Source organism: Galleria mellonella, unplaced genomic scaffold (assembly GCF_026898425.1).
Source record: "Galleria mellonella isolate WM207_F2 unplaced genomic scaffold, CSIRO_AGI_GalMel_v1 utg90, whole genome shotgun sequence".
NCBI classification, from domain to species: Eukaryota; Metazoa; Arthropoda; class Insecta; order Lepidoptera; family Pyralidae; genus Galleria; species Galleria mellonella.
Window position 1 is genome coordinate 144,302 of NW_026442172.1, and position 16,977 is coordinate 161,278.

At 36.0% G+C, this 16,977-nt stretch overlaps 1 protein-coding gene across 4 annotated transcripts; it reads left to right on the top strand.

Moving 5' to 3' along the window:
- The first annotated feature begins 35 nt into the window (after nucleotides 1–35).
- Nucleotides 36–16,892, top strand: LOC113523567 (liprin-beta-1). 4 transcript variants are annotated; one of them, XM_052902298.1, is made up of 13 exons: nucleotides 36–532; nucleotides 841–1,463; nucleotides 1,975–2,148; nucleotides 5,910–6,065; nucleotides 6,791–6,950; nucleotides 8,452–8,635; nucleotides 9,059–9,281; nucleotides 9,712–9,922; nucleotides 10,594–10,854; nucleotides 12,090–12,201; nucleotides 12,521–12,617; nucleotides 13,266–13,382; nucleotides 15,457–16,892. In XM_052902298.1, the coding sequence occupies exons 1-13, from the start codon at nucleotides 256–258 to the stop codon at nucleotides 15,532–15,534; spliced, it is 2,673 nt and encodes an 890-aa protein (XP_052758258.1). In that variant the 5' UTR covers nucleotides 36–255; the 3' UTR covers nucleotides 15,535–16,892. The 4 variants fall into 4 exon arrangements, with proteins under 4 accessions (XP_052758258.1, XP_052758259.1, XP_052758260.1 ...); XM_052902299.1 differs by having other exon boundaries at nucleotides 13,266–13,362; XM_052902300.1 differs by having other exon boundaries at nucleotides 45–532; nucleotides 6,791–6,893.
- The last annotated feature ends 85 nt before the right edge of the window (nucleotides 16,893–16,977 follow it).

Genomic DNA, 16,977 nt, shown 5'->3' on the forward strand with positions numbered 1-16,977 from the left:
GTAACTTAATAAGAAGTAATGTATTATGTTGTTAGCGTGTAATTAACATACGCTTGTCAATAACTATATCTACAGAAACAACCAAACGTTTGTTTATGTGACGAAAGTTTAATCCCTTTGCTACCTAATAAACATGGATCAAAGTGGGAAGGGTGTCCGGAATGCATTAGACGCAAGCGCATGCACCCCGATCTATTTCCGGGCGCGGGCGTCGGCCGTGTACGTGTATAGGCGCCGTTCATTTTAAACCAAAACATGCGCGAGTTCGGCCGCGGGGGCTCACTCGTAGCTGCCACCATAGCGGCGTTACACAATCGGACTGCGATCGAAGAAAAGCCTCGACCGGTTAATTCGCGCCCGATCTCCGTAGAGAGCAGAAATGTTGTGCGATCTGTGACTAAAGAAAACTTATACCACGATTTTTCACGGCGCGCATCCGGCGGAAGCGAACGCCCCTTGTCCACCGCGTCGGAGGCCTCGGAACGCGATTCAGCTTCCGTTCAGTCCAGTGAGGAGCCGCCCCCACACGAGAGTACGTAATTCATGTTCAGTAGACGAGTCACTGACGTACCTTATTACTGGAACGTAGCCAAACTCTAAATAGATACGTCGGTGACTCGTACAGAGCATTTGTCGCGCAGTGTCGCTTGTGCTGAGCCTCATGTCCGACCGTGAATACCTGACAGAACCCTTTGACGAGGAGGAGGAGCACGCGGCGGCGGGCTACGTGCACCCCGCCGTGCGCTCCTATATGTACTCGCCCATGGGTGAGTTCTCGTTGTTCATGAGGCTCTTTTTGTGTGACAAAAGAGTGACGTTTGACAACTTATCTCGTGACAGGCGGCGATTCGGATAGCCCTGATGAAGCAACAGTGAAATGTACTGTTTGGACCGACGGTGCCGTTCCGGTACGGGCGAATTCATCCGACTCCGACTCGAGCTCATCAAGCGAGGATGAATCCGATGAGAAAGAGTATGAAATCCGAGGAGGTGATGCTGACTACCGAACATTAACACCAAATAGTCGGCTGGATAACTCGACCCGTAGAGACGATGGCTTTAAATGGCTGCCAACCGGAGAACTCGTAGATGACACATCAAATCTAATGGACTCGAGGACTGAGGAGTATTCTGCAGCTAGTTTAGACAGGCGAAGGCGTACGCACGCTGACCGTAATGATCGCGATCGTAAATCCAGGTCATCGCTGTCAGGAAAGCCACCGCAGCATCCATCTGGTAGCGTCCGTGCTTCGCCACGACCACGACGACCCCGGAACGAAGAAACTCCACCCGAGCTGCAGAGGCGATGGAATTCATATGAACATTTCCGATGGCCCGAAAGCGGATGGTGGCCTCCAATGTGCTGGTGTCATGGGCCTCCAGCACCACCACCATGCTGTATGCACGAGCGAGCTTGGCCCTCACACCCTTCATTGCCTCCAGTACCTGCACGACCTTATAAGGTACGGGGGAAGATAAAAAAATCTGTAATTTAACCGTAATATACACACAATAATGACACCTGTAGGTTTCTGAGACGAGACGTCACATTAAAAAATACCTTTTTCAAAAAAATTATTTGGTTATAGTCAAAATAATCAAGTAATATAATTATAAATAAATACAAATATATTGTGCTTGAGTTTTGTAACCTTGCATGTTGTAAATAAAAGATTTTCAAATACCTAATAGCGGTACCAATGTTTGTTTTTGCTATAAGCCATTAATGCTTTTTTACAGAGTGCCGTGTAGGTATTTTATTTTTAAGATACACATAATCTTGTTTCTGTGTCATAATTTTATGTAACTAGGTATATTAGGGACATTGTCACGGAATACGAGTATATACTCTATTCTTGTGGTTTTGAAAGTAAGAGCTCTTTGTGAAAGATGCTTTATTTGTGGTCTTACTATGTCACGAAGTATGATGATAAGTATCGCAACGAATTATTTAAAATAATCTCATTTGTGCAGAACGATGCAGAAGACCGGGTGCGGCGGCTTGAAGCCGATAAAGAGAACCTACAGCTGCAGGTTCAGGTGTTATCGGAACAGATCGCAGCTCAGAGTGACAAGATGGGAGATCTCGAAAGATCGTTGCATGAAACCCGCCAAAGGTTGGACGATGCTGAACAGAGGCTACAGAAGGTAAATAAATAAATAATAGACTAAGAACTGTCCCTATTTACAAGAGTCGATAAGTTCATTTCTGACAGATACTAAATATTCGTATATTTGTCTTTATATTTTTTTTTGTGACCTAGTTAAGTGTTCAAAATTAACCTTTTTACATACGATGACATTTGTAGTTTTTTTTATAAAAAAGAAAACACTTATTATGTTTGTAATATGTGCTGGTTTTAGTATTTAATTATATTATTATTTATATTATATTAATTGTAAATAAAATTGCCGTCCAGTATATTATATTTTTATTTTTTTGTTCTTTTTTATTGTTTTATCAATTTTCTTTTTTATAAAAAACTACAAATGTCATCGTATGTAAAAAAGTTAATTTTAAACATTAAGTGTAATCCATATTTATAATTTATTTACTTCGCAAAAAAGGCAGCGCTTTCATCATGATGCAAAATATAATGATTGCAAAAATTTTATGAAAATCAATTCATAATTGACAATAACATTAAAAATTATAATCGAGTAACTCCTTTTTTTGAAGTCACTTAACAAATTACACAGGAACATAATATACTTGTATTTCTGCGTATAGTTTGTCTAGGTAGATTAAGTACGCTCCTGGAAACGTTCGTTCGTAACTTGTACACGCCATGTGCATGTTGTACATCTAACTTGTTCAGCTTTCCCGCTACTCCGAGTTCCTAATTGTATATAGTTTGAGCACGTTTGTATCAACCGTCGCGGACTGAAGTTTTGCTACCGTTTATACGTAAATAATATACATATACACACCTTCAATGATTTAATAAAACGTCGCCTTTATATTCAGCGACAGTCGTCCATTATAACAGCGATGGTAGGTACACTCTTTAACATTCAACACGGCCTAGATCCCGCTGGAATGGCACTATTGAATAATCATGATAGGCGTGGGCCGTGCGATTTCCAGTGTGTAGTCAGCTCGACGTTTCGCATTTTGATAGTAGTGTACTAGATATTGTTGTCCTACTGTCTGTAAAGGTGTTATCTAAATGTTTATTTCTTATATATATATATATATATATATATATATATATATATATATATATATATATATATATATATATATATATATATATATATAAATTTGTCATCGGTTAAGAATTGCTGAAGATCTTGTGCAACATACCTACGAAAACGAAATACCATCGAATCGAAAACCCTATTTTTTATGTCGCTTTAAAAATAGCATACATATATTAGATCCTGTAACATGGATTTTGATTATTTGCTTCTAGAGAGACAACGGTGTTTATAATCAATAAACATACGTCTATAACATTCCTTTGCTAATTAAAGGTTTGTTATTAAAATTTTAATTTCCGAGAAAAAAGCTTTATGGTTTACTTGACATGGGAACGTTTTCAAACTCCTTTTCTTAATTCGTCAAATATTATATAATGAACCTCTGTGCAAAATTTCACGGATCTATGTTCTCAGAGATTTTGTTATTAGTCAATGTGTGATATTTATGTTATAATAGCTGTTTTCCGCGATTGCACCCATATGGAAACTGTTATCTTTCATTTTCTATAAATTTGTATTGTAGATGTATAATTCTTAATCTTCAGTAGCTTTTGCTGTACACTTTTATGCAACTTAGAATATCAAACAAGCTGATGGTCAACTTGATGGAAAGTGGTAACTGTCGCTTATAGATATGAACAGTACATCTATCAATTATGAATATAATTAAGAAGAAACTGAACTAATAAAGCTGAAGTGTTCACTGACTGATTTATTAGTCTACCAGTAAATATTGTTATACCTAAACTGTTTCTTTTGTACAATATTGACTGTATAGGATAGTTATTCGATACCACCGTATTTATTATAATACAAGTATGTGAATATCCAACGCCGTGTGAGTTGGTTATTAAATTAGTTTTGCCCCAGGTATGCAATTAGCAATAAACTATGCCAATTGGTATGTCTGCCATTTTGTTGTATATGGATATTAATATGTAACAAGGCTACATATGTAGATGTACAAAGCTGTAGATGTATTTTGAACAGCAAATAGTTTTGGTTAATTATAAAGAGTAATTAAACGAGTTACATTTCAATAGTTCATTGATGAAAAATGTTTTTTTATTCAACTTATAATGGTAAACCAGCTGATGGTCCATCTGATGGAAAGTGGTAACCGTCGCCTATAGACATGAGCAGTACCATGGACATAACAGAATATACTGTTTCGCCCATGATACCCCCCTCCCCCCATACGTTGCTATTTCTGAGGACTTAGGTGTTATTCCTGTATCCTGTAAATTCACTGCCTATCACACCTTTCAAACCGAAATACAGCCATGCACAGACAACTGCTCCACGGTTGCAGTATATTAAACATTAATCTTTTAAAACATGGACATTTGCCCTTATATATTGGTGGGGCTAGTTGTTGTAATAGTACTGGGTGTCTCATCGTCTCGAATAGTTTTAAAGCGACTTCCACAAGAAGAGCTTCTAAATTCGCCTGTATTGTTTCACATATTTGTCTGTGTGCAATATGCGATTTTTTAAATGTAAACTGTTTATTAATGTTATTAAAATTTAATTCAGTCCCTTTTTTTTTATAAAAAAATGTATATTAAATTATTATCTAATGTTATAAATACATTTTGTTTATTTACATACATATTAGTAAAGTATTTGAATACTTAAAATGTTCTTGTTTTTAATGTTTGTTTTTACACTCACCTACATTGTTAATGAGTACCTACCTGATGTAAAGCCCTAGGCTACGTTGTATACAATATGTACGTGTAATTATGACACTGAAACAACTTTGTGTTATGAGTCATTATGCTCTAAGTAGCTAATAAATTACATTCAGGGATATCCCTGTATAGTATATGAGGTGCATATGTACTTGGTATGTATCCTGTGACTGAAATACCCACTTACAATTATGTTACTTTAGTTTCACTCACTGAGAGTTTATTTTTTAATATCTGTAAAATTTTTTTTTTTACTTAATTGAAATCTATCTTTTTAAGAAATCATAAACAACCGGATCACCCATCTATGTACATAGCTAGCTAAGTAAATTTTCGAAAATACTCGTATCTCTAACGGTTATTCATAATTAGGTTTGTAAGTTGAGAATTAGATTTATCATTAAAATAAATATATACATTGTACAATGTCTAGTAAGACATCGCTGTATGATGTATAGTCTTCATTGATTTGGATAAAACCTAAAAAAGTCTAGATATCTTTTTTCTGTGCAAAATATAAAGTTATGCAAATAAATAAGTATCTACAAAAGTAGCATTTTGTTCATTTTGATTGCGGTATTACGTGCTACATTCCAAGTGTTCTCCGCAGAAATGGGCGAACAAAACAAATGCCGCTCTAATTCTGTAGTCCATTTATGTGTTGCGTACCGGCCATACATCTTGCGAACACAGATGCGGTTTTTATTAGCGCCAGATATAACAGAAGCTGGCTACTATAAAATATTTGAATGATAAAAGTTTAATTGGAAATAGGTCGACCATTTAACGTTGTTTGCACGTCACGTATGCGCTGTTTAGACAAGTTAAAAGGCTCGGGTGTTCATTGCAATAGTAATTTTGTTCACAGCTACCATTTGTTTTGAAATGTTTACCCTACAGCCCGTCTCGCAGCTAGTTCACTAGCTAGTTTACAAACACTTACCCTATTTCTCTATTCAAACTGTCGATGATATAATTCGTATATTATGTATTGTACTCTCTTTTTCTTAGGAAATGTTACAACGTTCCTCTCTAGAAACTCAAAAACTGGAGCTCTTGTCCAAATTGAGTGAGGTCCGTCTCCGCGTTGCTGAGCGAGGATTCCTCGAACGATCACCTCCGCCTGATGGTACACCCATGCCGCTTGTTAGACCAGCGCCACCCAGGGTATGACACTATATACTATTCATACTTATATTGAAAAATAATTGTAATTCGCAAAAATTAATATACACAGAGTATTTACTATGTAGAAGTATATCAAATAACGACGGTGGGAAAAGTCCCAAAAATGATTATTATGATAACAGGCAGTTTTGGGACTTTTTCCCGCAAAAATCTAATCACAATGTAGGTTTTTTATATAACATAAAAAGGAAAGAAGGCTGACCGCTTACTTAACGAAAAATGCTATAAACATGAACAGTGCTATGGACGTCACTGTAATGCCTGTGGTATCTCTTACGTGTTGCCATTTCCGAGGACTTGTTATGTCTCCGTACCCTGTAAATATTTTGTATTAATTGTCATACCTCATTTTTCCGTGTGCCGTGTGGTTCCAGCATAAAATGTCTTTCTTTTCCCGTGGGTGTTGTAATAGGCGATTAAATGATTTTAATGGTCGAGGAATGGACAGTAGCCTTCCTTTTAAAGCATAACCAAAAGCCTAACTGCGATTGTCAACCCACCGGCCAAGCGTAGCAACTACTGGCAAAACCTGTTATGGGAGAAGCTTATGTTCAGCAAAGCAGTTAACGAGCGATATGATATGATGATTTCCATCTTTCAAATCGAAATACAGTAATGCGAGTACAACTACTTCAAAACACGTATTGTAAAATCTATAATAAATAACATATCGTAAACAAGTAATATTTTTTGATTAATTGCAGACACCACCAGCGAACTACGGGCGCCAAATCGAGCGCAACACACACATGTACTCATCGCTGCCGCGTTCATCCGTGGTGACGTCAGAGGCGCGCGTCGCGTTCGGTAAACAGAACAACATGGTGGTGGCGCGCGGACACGGACGCTCTGTGCCGAACCTAGGTCTCTCTATACAGGCTTGTTGCGCCCCAGCAGCATGCGCTCTGTCGCCTTGTCGATGTCGCTGTCGCTCTGTCGCCCTACAACCCCGTAATCTATAGTCCGTCTACCGCAAACACGATGGAACTTTACTCGTATGCTCAGTCTTAACATACCGACATATAAATCACTGCTTCCTCATTTTATAGTTTTCTTAAAATATAACAATTTATAGGTTAGGTATTTCATTCTTTCGTAACTGTGTGAGTTCCGGATGAATATAGTATAACGGTGTGTTATTTTTAATCATTGCGTGATGGTAGTAAGTTACGTTAATATGTCGGTATATTGAGGCTTACATGTATCTAACATAGAACGTCCGCTAGCCCGCATGTACTACCTACTAAATGTTATAATTAAAATCTGCAATTTTATGTAATTAATGCTTTGCCAAATGTGTTGTTCGAAATACAATTTTGTTTAGCTCAGTAGTATAAATATAATGTTATATAACTTTTTAAGATGCATGGTTGTTGTTTTCAAATTTGATTTCAGATAAAAAATATTATGATTTTGTCTAGCCATAGTTTTACAAAGTTACTATAGAGGAGATGTTTCTGCAAGTATGCCTATGGAGCCTAGGCAAAGTCAATGTACACGAAAATATTTTATTTTAGTCTAAAAGACTAATTTTTCTTTGTTTTTTTTTTTTTACACCAAACACAAAATTAATTAATCATTTGCAATACAAAGTCAATATGGAGAATATCAGTGTCATTTTGATTGATGTTGGTTGAGGCCACGGTCTGTAAGGATCGATAATTATGTAATGTTCTGAAGAGTTATTGAATATGTTTTTTTCCGTTTAGAAATTCATTCCTGTGCGTTAAAATTAATTTAAATTACTAACATTAAACGTTAATTTGTTATTTTATAATATCTCTACAGTTTAGAATATAATTTAGATATTATATAGAAATGAAATTACAACTAGAAACAAAAAGTATATTGCTAATTTAATTTAATTTTAATATTTGATGTGTGACGTGATGTAAGTGATATAACACACGTTATGTAAATTCATTTTATTCTGTTTTTCTAATAAGCCTTGAATTAATTTTTGAGATTTTGTTCAACGCTATAAAATAAAGTGAAATTAACAATCTTGTAATACTATCATGACGGATATTGTTACTTAAGCCATGTGGTGTTAAGTCCGCCATTTACACTATCTAGACGTTATGGTGTTCGATAACTGCAGTTAGGCTTTTGTGATGTTTTAAGATGGACGCTGCTGCCCATCCCTCGACCATTAAGTTCCCTTAGTTGCCTCTTACTACAATCACGGCAAAGAAACGGGTGGCTCATTCTATGCCGGGACCGCAAAGTAGTTCCACATAGAATACGTTACTGGTTAAAATGGTCTTATTTGCTCCATCTAAAACTACTGTAAGAAAGAGTTCTTTACACTGTGGATACAGTTTGATCACGTATTAAAAATGTTTGTGTCGCGTGCTTGTTGCAGCGGAGAAGGAGGAGGTAGATCGTGGCAGCCCTTCGCCGTCGCTACGTGAGATGCGCGCGCGCCTCGGTTCTGCTCGTCTCGAGGGCGATGACCTCGCGCGCCGCTCGATGCGCGGCGCCGGCGCGGGAGGGGGAGGGACTCCCCGCACGGCCGCTTCGCTCCTCCCTGTCCGCCCTGCACCATGGTAGGTTTGGCGTAACTCTATTTTTTCTGTGTTACCATATCTACGATAGAGGATATTTGTACACTCGCACTACATACATAGACAACGCATAAAAGTACTGTCAAGAATCACTGGTATTGATCGTTTATTTTGCATATCATTTGCCACACTTAGGCGGTTTTTTATGCAACTTCGAATGGCAAATAAGCTGACGGCCCACCTGATGAAGAGTGGTAACCATCGCCTATAGATATGAACAGTACCATGGATATAACAGAGTGTATGGGATAGTCCGTATGTAGTAAAACTAGATATTTTGGTGGTCTATCTTTAAAGCACAGATAATCTATGGTTTATAATAAGATAATAACTGTTAAAACAGTATTCTAAGAAAAGTTAAAAAAAGTAGTGTACTAAAATTTGAAATTGGAACGTCTTCTTTAGGCAAACCATAGACGTCCGCGAATGGGACTGCGAAACTACGTGCGGATGGTTGGAGAGTATAGGATTAGAAGTGTACGTGGCGGCCGCTCGCGCTTGGCTGAGCGCTTCACCGTCTGCGCGCGGTTTACTCGCTGCCGCCTCGCATCACACCATTGAGAAGGAACTGGCCATAAAACATCCTATGCATAAGAAAAAAATTGTTCTCGCCCTTATAGATTTAATGGTAAGTAGGTATAATTTTTTTATTTTATTTTGTCGTACCAGTTAGAAATATTGTCTGTTTCATAGAAAAAATCATTAATCTACAACTAGAAAGTTTACAATTCGACTACATTTTTATATATATCTTCACTAGTTATTAACTGGTTTGTTAAATATTTTTTTGTTTAATTGAAATAAATTTTCTAAATGTTACAAGGTCACTCTGAAGGAAACTTAAATGTAATACTGAAAGCAACTACTTCATATATATTTTTATGTTTGATTAGAAACAAACAGACCAACATTTGACTGTTATCTTAGTAATTGTAGGTGTATTATTATAAAGTAGTCATAACCTGTGACCCCGGTCCTATCGGGCTGGCGTGGCGATGGTGCGTTTGTTAGTCAGTCTGTAACGGATGTGCGTGTGTGTGTGCGGTGCGCGTGCGCAGGGCGGCGACAGCGACCCGCTGCTGGCGGCGGCCGGGCGGCTGGACACGGCGTGGGCGCTGCGCTGGCTGGAGGACGTGGGCGTGTGCGGCGCGCGCGCGGCGGCGGCCGACGCGGCGCTGGACGGCCGCCTGCTGCACCGCCTCGCGCACGCCGACCTGCACGCGCACCTGCGTGTTACGCATGCGCTGCACGCGCTCGCCGTGCGCCGCGGTGAGCGGGGGACGAGGGGGGAGACGCTGCTAATAAATTCATTCTATTATGTAATATTCTATTATGTAATTCAAAACGTGAATAAGATATTCACAATATCATTCTGAGCTGGCCATTTACACAATATATATAGATTTGATTGTATATTTGTAATGGATAAAGTCAAATTTTATTCAGCCGATTTTTCTTTTACATATGGATTACATAATCAACGAGTAACGTTTATTTTGAAAATGTATAAAGCAGTGCGTAACTATAGTCATTTGAGTTCGTGTCAAACAGCTGGAATTATAGTGAAACTATTAAATGATACTGCTACTCAAGATTTTTATGTTAAAAATGGTTACACCGCGTGTGTCATACGTCTGTCTTTATAAGCACCTATAATATGTTAGTCACTTACCTTTAAGCAAATTGTAGATTTTGTATGAAATTTTGTGTGGTAAACAAATTGACGCGATGGTCTACTTGATGGAAAGTGATAAACTGATTCCTATAAACATATTCTGCCATTCCTACCTCGCATGCAGGCAATTTCTAAGGAGTAAATTATAATTAATTAATTAATTATATGTCAGTTACCCTGGTTGTAAAAAAAAATAGTGTGTTGAAATTTGTTTTTTTTTTTCTAATTATATAAAATTTATTTATATAATAAATACGAATTACAGGAATCCAAGTACTACGAGACAATAAGTTTAACCCAGACACCATGATCCGTCGGGCAGCGGAAGGCGAGACAGGGATCGGTGGCGGTGGAGGCGGGATAGGCGTTGGCGGCGGTGCCGGTGTAGAGGGTGGCGGGGAGAGCTCGGACGGGGGCGGGACGGGGGTGGCGGGGACGGAGCTGGCGCGCTGGTCGTCGCACCGCGTCATGCAGTGGCTCAAAGAGATTGACCTCGCGGAGTACGCGCCCAACCTTCGAGGAGCTGGTAAGTTTCGAAGCTTTCTCTATATGCTACAGTATGGGGTTTTTTTCTATAAAGGGCGTTTTTTTTTTTATACAACTTAGAATGGCAAACAAGCTGACGGCCCACCTGATGGAAAGTGGTAACCGTCGCCTATAGACATGAGCAGTACCATGGACATAACAGAGTATACTGTTTCGCCCATGATACCCCCATGCGTTGCCATTCCTGAGGACTCAGGTGTTATTCCTCTGTACCCAGTAAATTCACGCCATACCACCCTTCAAACCGAAACACAGCCATGCAAACACAACCGCTTCACGGTTGAAACACGAATGGGATAGAGGTACCCAAGCAAACGACTATTGTACAAAGTCTCCCTCTGGTTTTTAAGGGTAAGGGTATGGGCGCCTGTTACAGGCGTCCATATAAGGGTATGGGCGCCTGTTACAGGCGTCCATAGGCTGTTAAAGGGGGAAGGGGTTGTTAGTAATACGGTCCACCCGTCCTATTGTTACCAATATACCCTGGTAGGTTGATCTCCACGTAGTTCTCCCTGGAAACCAACGTGCTGAATATTATTACAGTTACTCATCACGATGGGCTAACTGACCGGCCTTTTCATCCACACCTATCATTGCTCACTGGTACTCCGCCAACGTATACCGTTAGCGCAGGCAGGCACATCTATCATCTATTAAAAAACCCGTTTACCATCAGATGGGGCGTATGCTTGCTTGTCACCATTTTTTTTATATACTACTAGTATATAAAAAAAATATGGATTTCTAAACTATAAAAATGTGCCATAGTTATCTTTACTAATATTATAAATATGAAAGTGAATTTGTTTGTTACCTCATAGCGCCTTAACGGCTTAACCAATAACTATGTAATTTTGGTATACACGTACTACGTTGGCTATTTTTTATCCCGATAATGCGGATGTTGAAATAAATTATATAAAAATTTTGACTACAGAAACTTGAAACTCTAGAAATTTTGTAGTGTGGCAGTTTAACACTACCACAACATGGACACCATTCTTTCCTCTCATCGGTTGTTAGAGTGACGATAGTAATAATGAAGAACCGGCTAACAGCGTGGTTTAGGTGCTAAAATTTGTAACATTAATAATATTACTTATTATCTACAATACTAATTATTAAATAATTTACAGTTTGCTCGATAAAATATCTCAGTTTTAATTTGTTGTTAGAAGGGTCTTTTAATAAATAATTTATTTCTGATTATTTCAGGTGTTCATGGTGGTCTAATGTTATTGGAGCCACGTTTTACAGCCGAACTATTAGCAGCGTTGCTGAATATCCCTGCCAGCAAAACACTCTTGCGGCGACATCTCACTCAGCGGTAATAAAGCTCACTTTAAGTATTTATTATTATTAAAAGTGCGAAGAAACTAACCGTTTAACTGTATTAAAATCCTGATTACTTACACGAAAATATTTCAGACATAACAAATGAATAAATAATCATATTTTGTAAATATTATGAGACTTTGTTAAACCTTTATTGATTAAAAAATATATTTCAGATTCTAATATGCTTAGTGAAATATCAGTAGGTATAATGTTACAGCAACAGTCGATAAATGTCTCTAACTATTAGTGATTATATCCTGAGCATATTTATTTTAATATAAATATTTTGTTTCATATCTCATTTTCAGGTTCAACGAGTTACTGGGTAGAGATGTAATACAACAGAAAAGAAATGCTGAACAAACACTCGGCTATCAACCTCTCACCGCAACCACCAAATATAAGGTATTATAAATATAATGGGTATTATATCTATTGAGCAGTACCATGGACAATACTGTTTGTATATATCCTGAGGACTCAGGTGTTATTCCTCTGTACCAGTAAATTCACATATAATGCAAACACAACTGCTTCACGGTTTCTTGCTTTCTACAATGTATATATCGTAGTAACCCACATATAACTGCTCTAACCTAGAAATTACTTTAGTTGGTTTATTATATTATGAATATATTAATATACTCTCTACATGTATTATACTGTATACACAACAGCAGAGCTATATGTAAATATTTAGTAGATAAATTTCCTTGACACAATATTTTAAGCTGCCGAAATTATTAAGAATTGAAACTATGTGTGTTGTTTTGATTGTTGCTTAATAGGTGTTTACTTCGATCGACACAGTCGTACATAGTACTCAATTTTCTATCTTAAATATACATTTTTAAAATTTGCTTTTTATTTCTGATAAACACTGTAATTGAATAAATGATTTGAATAATTTACTCTATGTATTAATGAGAATTAAAAAAAAAAAGTTTAGTATTTTTTGAGGGTTTCTAAGTCAAGGGAATATCGGGATTAGACAGATTTAGGATAGTATTTTAACAATTTGTTGATGTTACTCTATTATAAAAATATTCTCAGGTACCAAAGAAGAGTCAGTTCTCGCTGAAACGCAAAAAAAGCAAGGACGAGATGGACATGGGGGAGCTGGTGTGTCCGCTGCACGACGACGGCTCAGGTGACATGCCCACCTCGCCAGTAAGTTGCCTACTAACACTAACACTACTAATATACTGTAGCACCAAAGTAATACAGGACGCAATGGGGCATATTACACTATCAAATATTTTTTATATCTCATAGTCGTATGTATAGATAACAAACGAAAAATGACTTCACTGAATGATTCGTAAGTTACAAAAGATACTTTAAAACCGTCTACTGAAGATAAAAGTGTTAGGCTTAGTATTTTTCAATTGTAATTCTTTATGATCTATAAGATTTATACTGTTAATTTTTAGATATATGATCTATATATTTGAGTGTAATATACCCCTAAGGAAAATCACTGCACGTCTTCAATAATTCAGTCCGTGATACTGAATCATATTTACATCAAACTTTTTTTTTTATTGAATCCAACGGCGCTTTTTAAACAATCGTGGTAAAGTAAAAATCTTTAAACAGTGTACATGCAATATTAATTATATCAGAATAATTTCCTGTAGCTTACAAGGAGCCCTACCTCATTTATATTTATTCCATCTCTGAAATCATGGCTTACTTTAGACATTATAATTTAAACAAATTGATGGCATTGATGCAATGTATAATTGCGGAATCACATCCTGAATGGTATATTTTTATCTATACACAGTTTTCTAAAGGTGGCAAGGTACAAGACCTGTTATGAGGCCAAACAGCGTAAATTCTAATCTAATAGTAAAATAAAAAGAATTTATTCATTTTCTTACATGTTTCAATATTATAATTGTGTCCCTTTTTATCTGTCCTTGCTTGAGATGATTGCAGTGATTTTACTAAAACTCTGAATGTATATTTATGGAGTGTCCATCTGAATTTAATATATTTTCTTACCTATATTATTCCAATATGGGCAAATCAATTACGGTGAAATTAACTAAAAAGTATTAAGTTCTTTTAGATGTTCGCACATACAAATGTCATTGCAGAAGATTTACATATTAATGTTAGATGGACTCTGCAATTGAACTGTTCTGCGTAAAGTATATATATTATTGGCCATTGTATTTGGCCAAAAAGATACATATTTCACGTATCATACCTCAGCGAAAAATATTTTACAGTAAAATAAACTAATAACGTTATTACGAGTAGTTACTGATTCCGAGAGTTGCGTTTTTCCTTGGAGGTTACTACAATTCGGTAATAAAAAAAAATTTTTTTTTTTCACATTGCTTAAATATTATTTAATTATAGCTTGTGCACACTGGTAGTTATAGTCTGGTGTGTCTCTTTTCTTAACACATCTAACGAGGGTATTTTGGTTTTTTAACATGCTATTTAAATTAAAGCTTTCTGGTTTTGGTGGAATTGTATATATCTATAACCTTTTTAAAGTTACTAGTATAGTTTAATTTTTATTATATTTTATTTCTTATGATTACCCAAAATGTGTAAATTTTTTGTGTGTGTAATTAAAGCAATTGGTGTCAGTACGTAGATAGAATACGTGTGTATGGCACAGATGCTATATACTAGATTATCTACTGCATAATAAAGAAAACTGGGTTTTGTGTGACATTTTAAAAATACGGTGAATCAGGGTGATATGTGCTTTACAGAAAATACCAATGAAACGCCTTTTTATGTTATATAAATTTCTTATTACTCAATGTCGATGTAGTAGGCGAGTCGTCTCTGGTATTACAATGTTTATTTTATTGGCTATGGTACCATATATCATCTGGCAGTGGCAAAAAATAATAAATTTATTATTTGTCCTCACAAAAATAAATCAATCTTTATTTGAAATAAAGTTAGTATGGCACTGATGGCAAAAACTATGAATTCTAAAAGCGTCATCAAAATCAGTGTAGAACGTGCAAACATCGCATAATGTACAATAAATTAAATTGATTGAAGCAAGTTTTTAAAACTATTAAGTCGAGAAATAATAATATTAACAAATTAGTGTATAGTGTTTTAAATTTAGATTTCATAATTGTAACTGTAAGGGAGTATCTATATTATATATAATGTGATATAACCTGTATAGAATATTTGGGGTTACTTCAAAAAGTAAACTTCACTATTCGACAAAAACTTTAACGGACATTGGTATTTTCAGACGATGAGAGTAAAATCAGCAACAGCGGGCGTCGCGTCGGCTGTCTCTCCCCCGCGTGACGACGCGCGAGCTCATTAGCTCACCTGCACACTAGTGCACTAGTTCACTAGATTCTAGTTCAATAGTGAACTAGTTCACTAGCCTGCCAGCGCACTAGTGCACACGGCTAGTGTCTATAGTGTCCTAGCGACACAATGCTTGCCTTGGATTATTTGGAATTCCTATCCATTTTTCATGTTCGAGAAAAAACAATCGTACGATTAGATTATTTAACTATGATGTCTCGATTAATTAATTAATTAATTCAAACGAAGATTTAGGAAATCTATAAGTGAATCTATAATCGATTTTAATTTGCGTGTATTGGTGCTAGATTTACAATACAGTTTGGCGATACTACGTATTTTGATGGCTAATGGAGCCCTTTAAACAAATGTCCAAGGTATATTAAGTATTGTTATATTAAGTATTTAACAACATATAATAAAAATCTAACTGCCAAATCGTGAGTTCTATCAGTCTAGTTGATAATTTATAAAGTTTAAAGAATTAGATTTTATTTATGAAAAATATTTAATAGTAAGTAAAATGTATGATAATACTGAAGGTTAAATTGTAATAACTTTCTATTTATTGATGAATGAATAGTGGAAATATGATGTGGTTAAAAAAGCAATAGACATTCCATTGTTTTGTATCAATATCAAAGTTCCAAATCCATTTGTTATATCTTTAAAAATATAACATTAGATTTCAAGTATTGCATTATAATTCAGACCACATTAATCCATAGTATAAATGGTTTGTTAAAAGTTTTGAAATTGTACTTATGTGTTTTATATGTATCTTATATTTATATGTAGCTTTATAGGACATGACTGAGAGATGACAATACTATCCTGGTCTCATTTCCATTTAATACAAATAATTTCCCGTAAATTTTAAGAGTTATATCGATGTAGTTTATATGGAGAACAACTTACGTTGTTATTGAATTTTCCTGTTAGTGTTTGAGGCGTGTATTAATGAAGTTTATTAGTTTAAGAATGTTCCATACCAGAAACAATGAACTGTCCTATTGTATTAAGCAAAATCATTAGAACTATCAGTATTTATGCAAACGTTTTTTTTTTTTTTTTTGTTTCATTTATTTATACTAGACAAGGCATTGGCAATCGTGGTATTTTATATTTTACAAATTTAACGCAATGCCGCGTGAAATTGACTTTTCAACCGACTTCAAAAAGAAGGAGGCTCTTAATTCGATTGTATTTTTTCTTTAAAATTTTATTACTTTATGATTCTGTCAGTCGTAAATCGATTTGGAAAATTTTCATCTGAAAGGATAGGAAATACAGAGAATTCATCCATAGACATTTTATCAAAATTGTTTCAGTAGTTTAGTTCTTAAATCAAAGTAACTAATTTTGCCACAATTGAAGTCTTTTTTTTTTTGTGGAACACAATCTTAATGTGATCTTTTCTAATTATCGCACAATATTTATTTGTCACAGTTTTTTA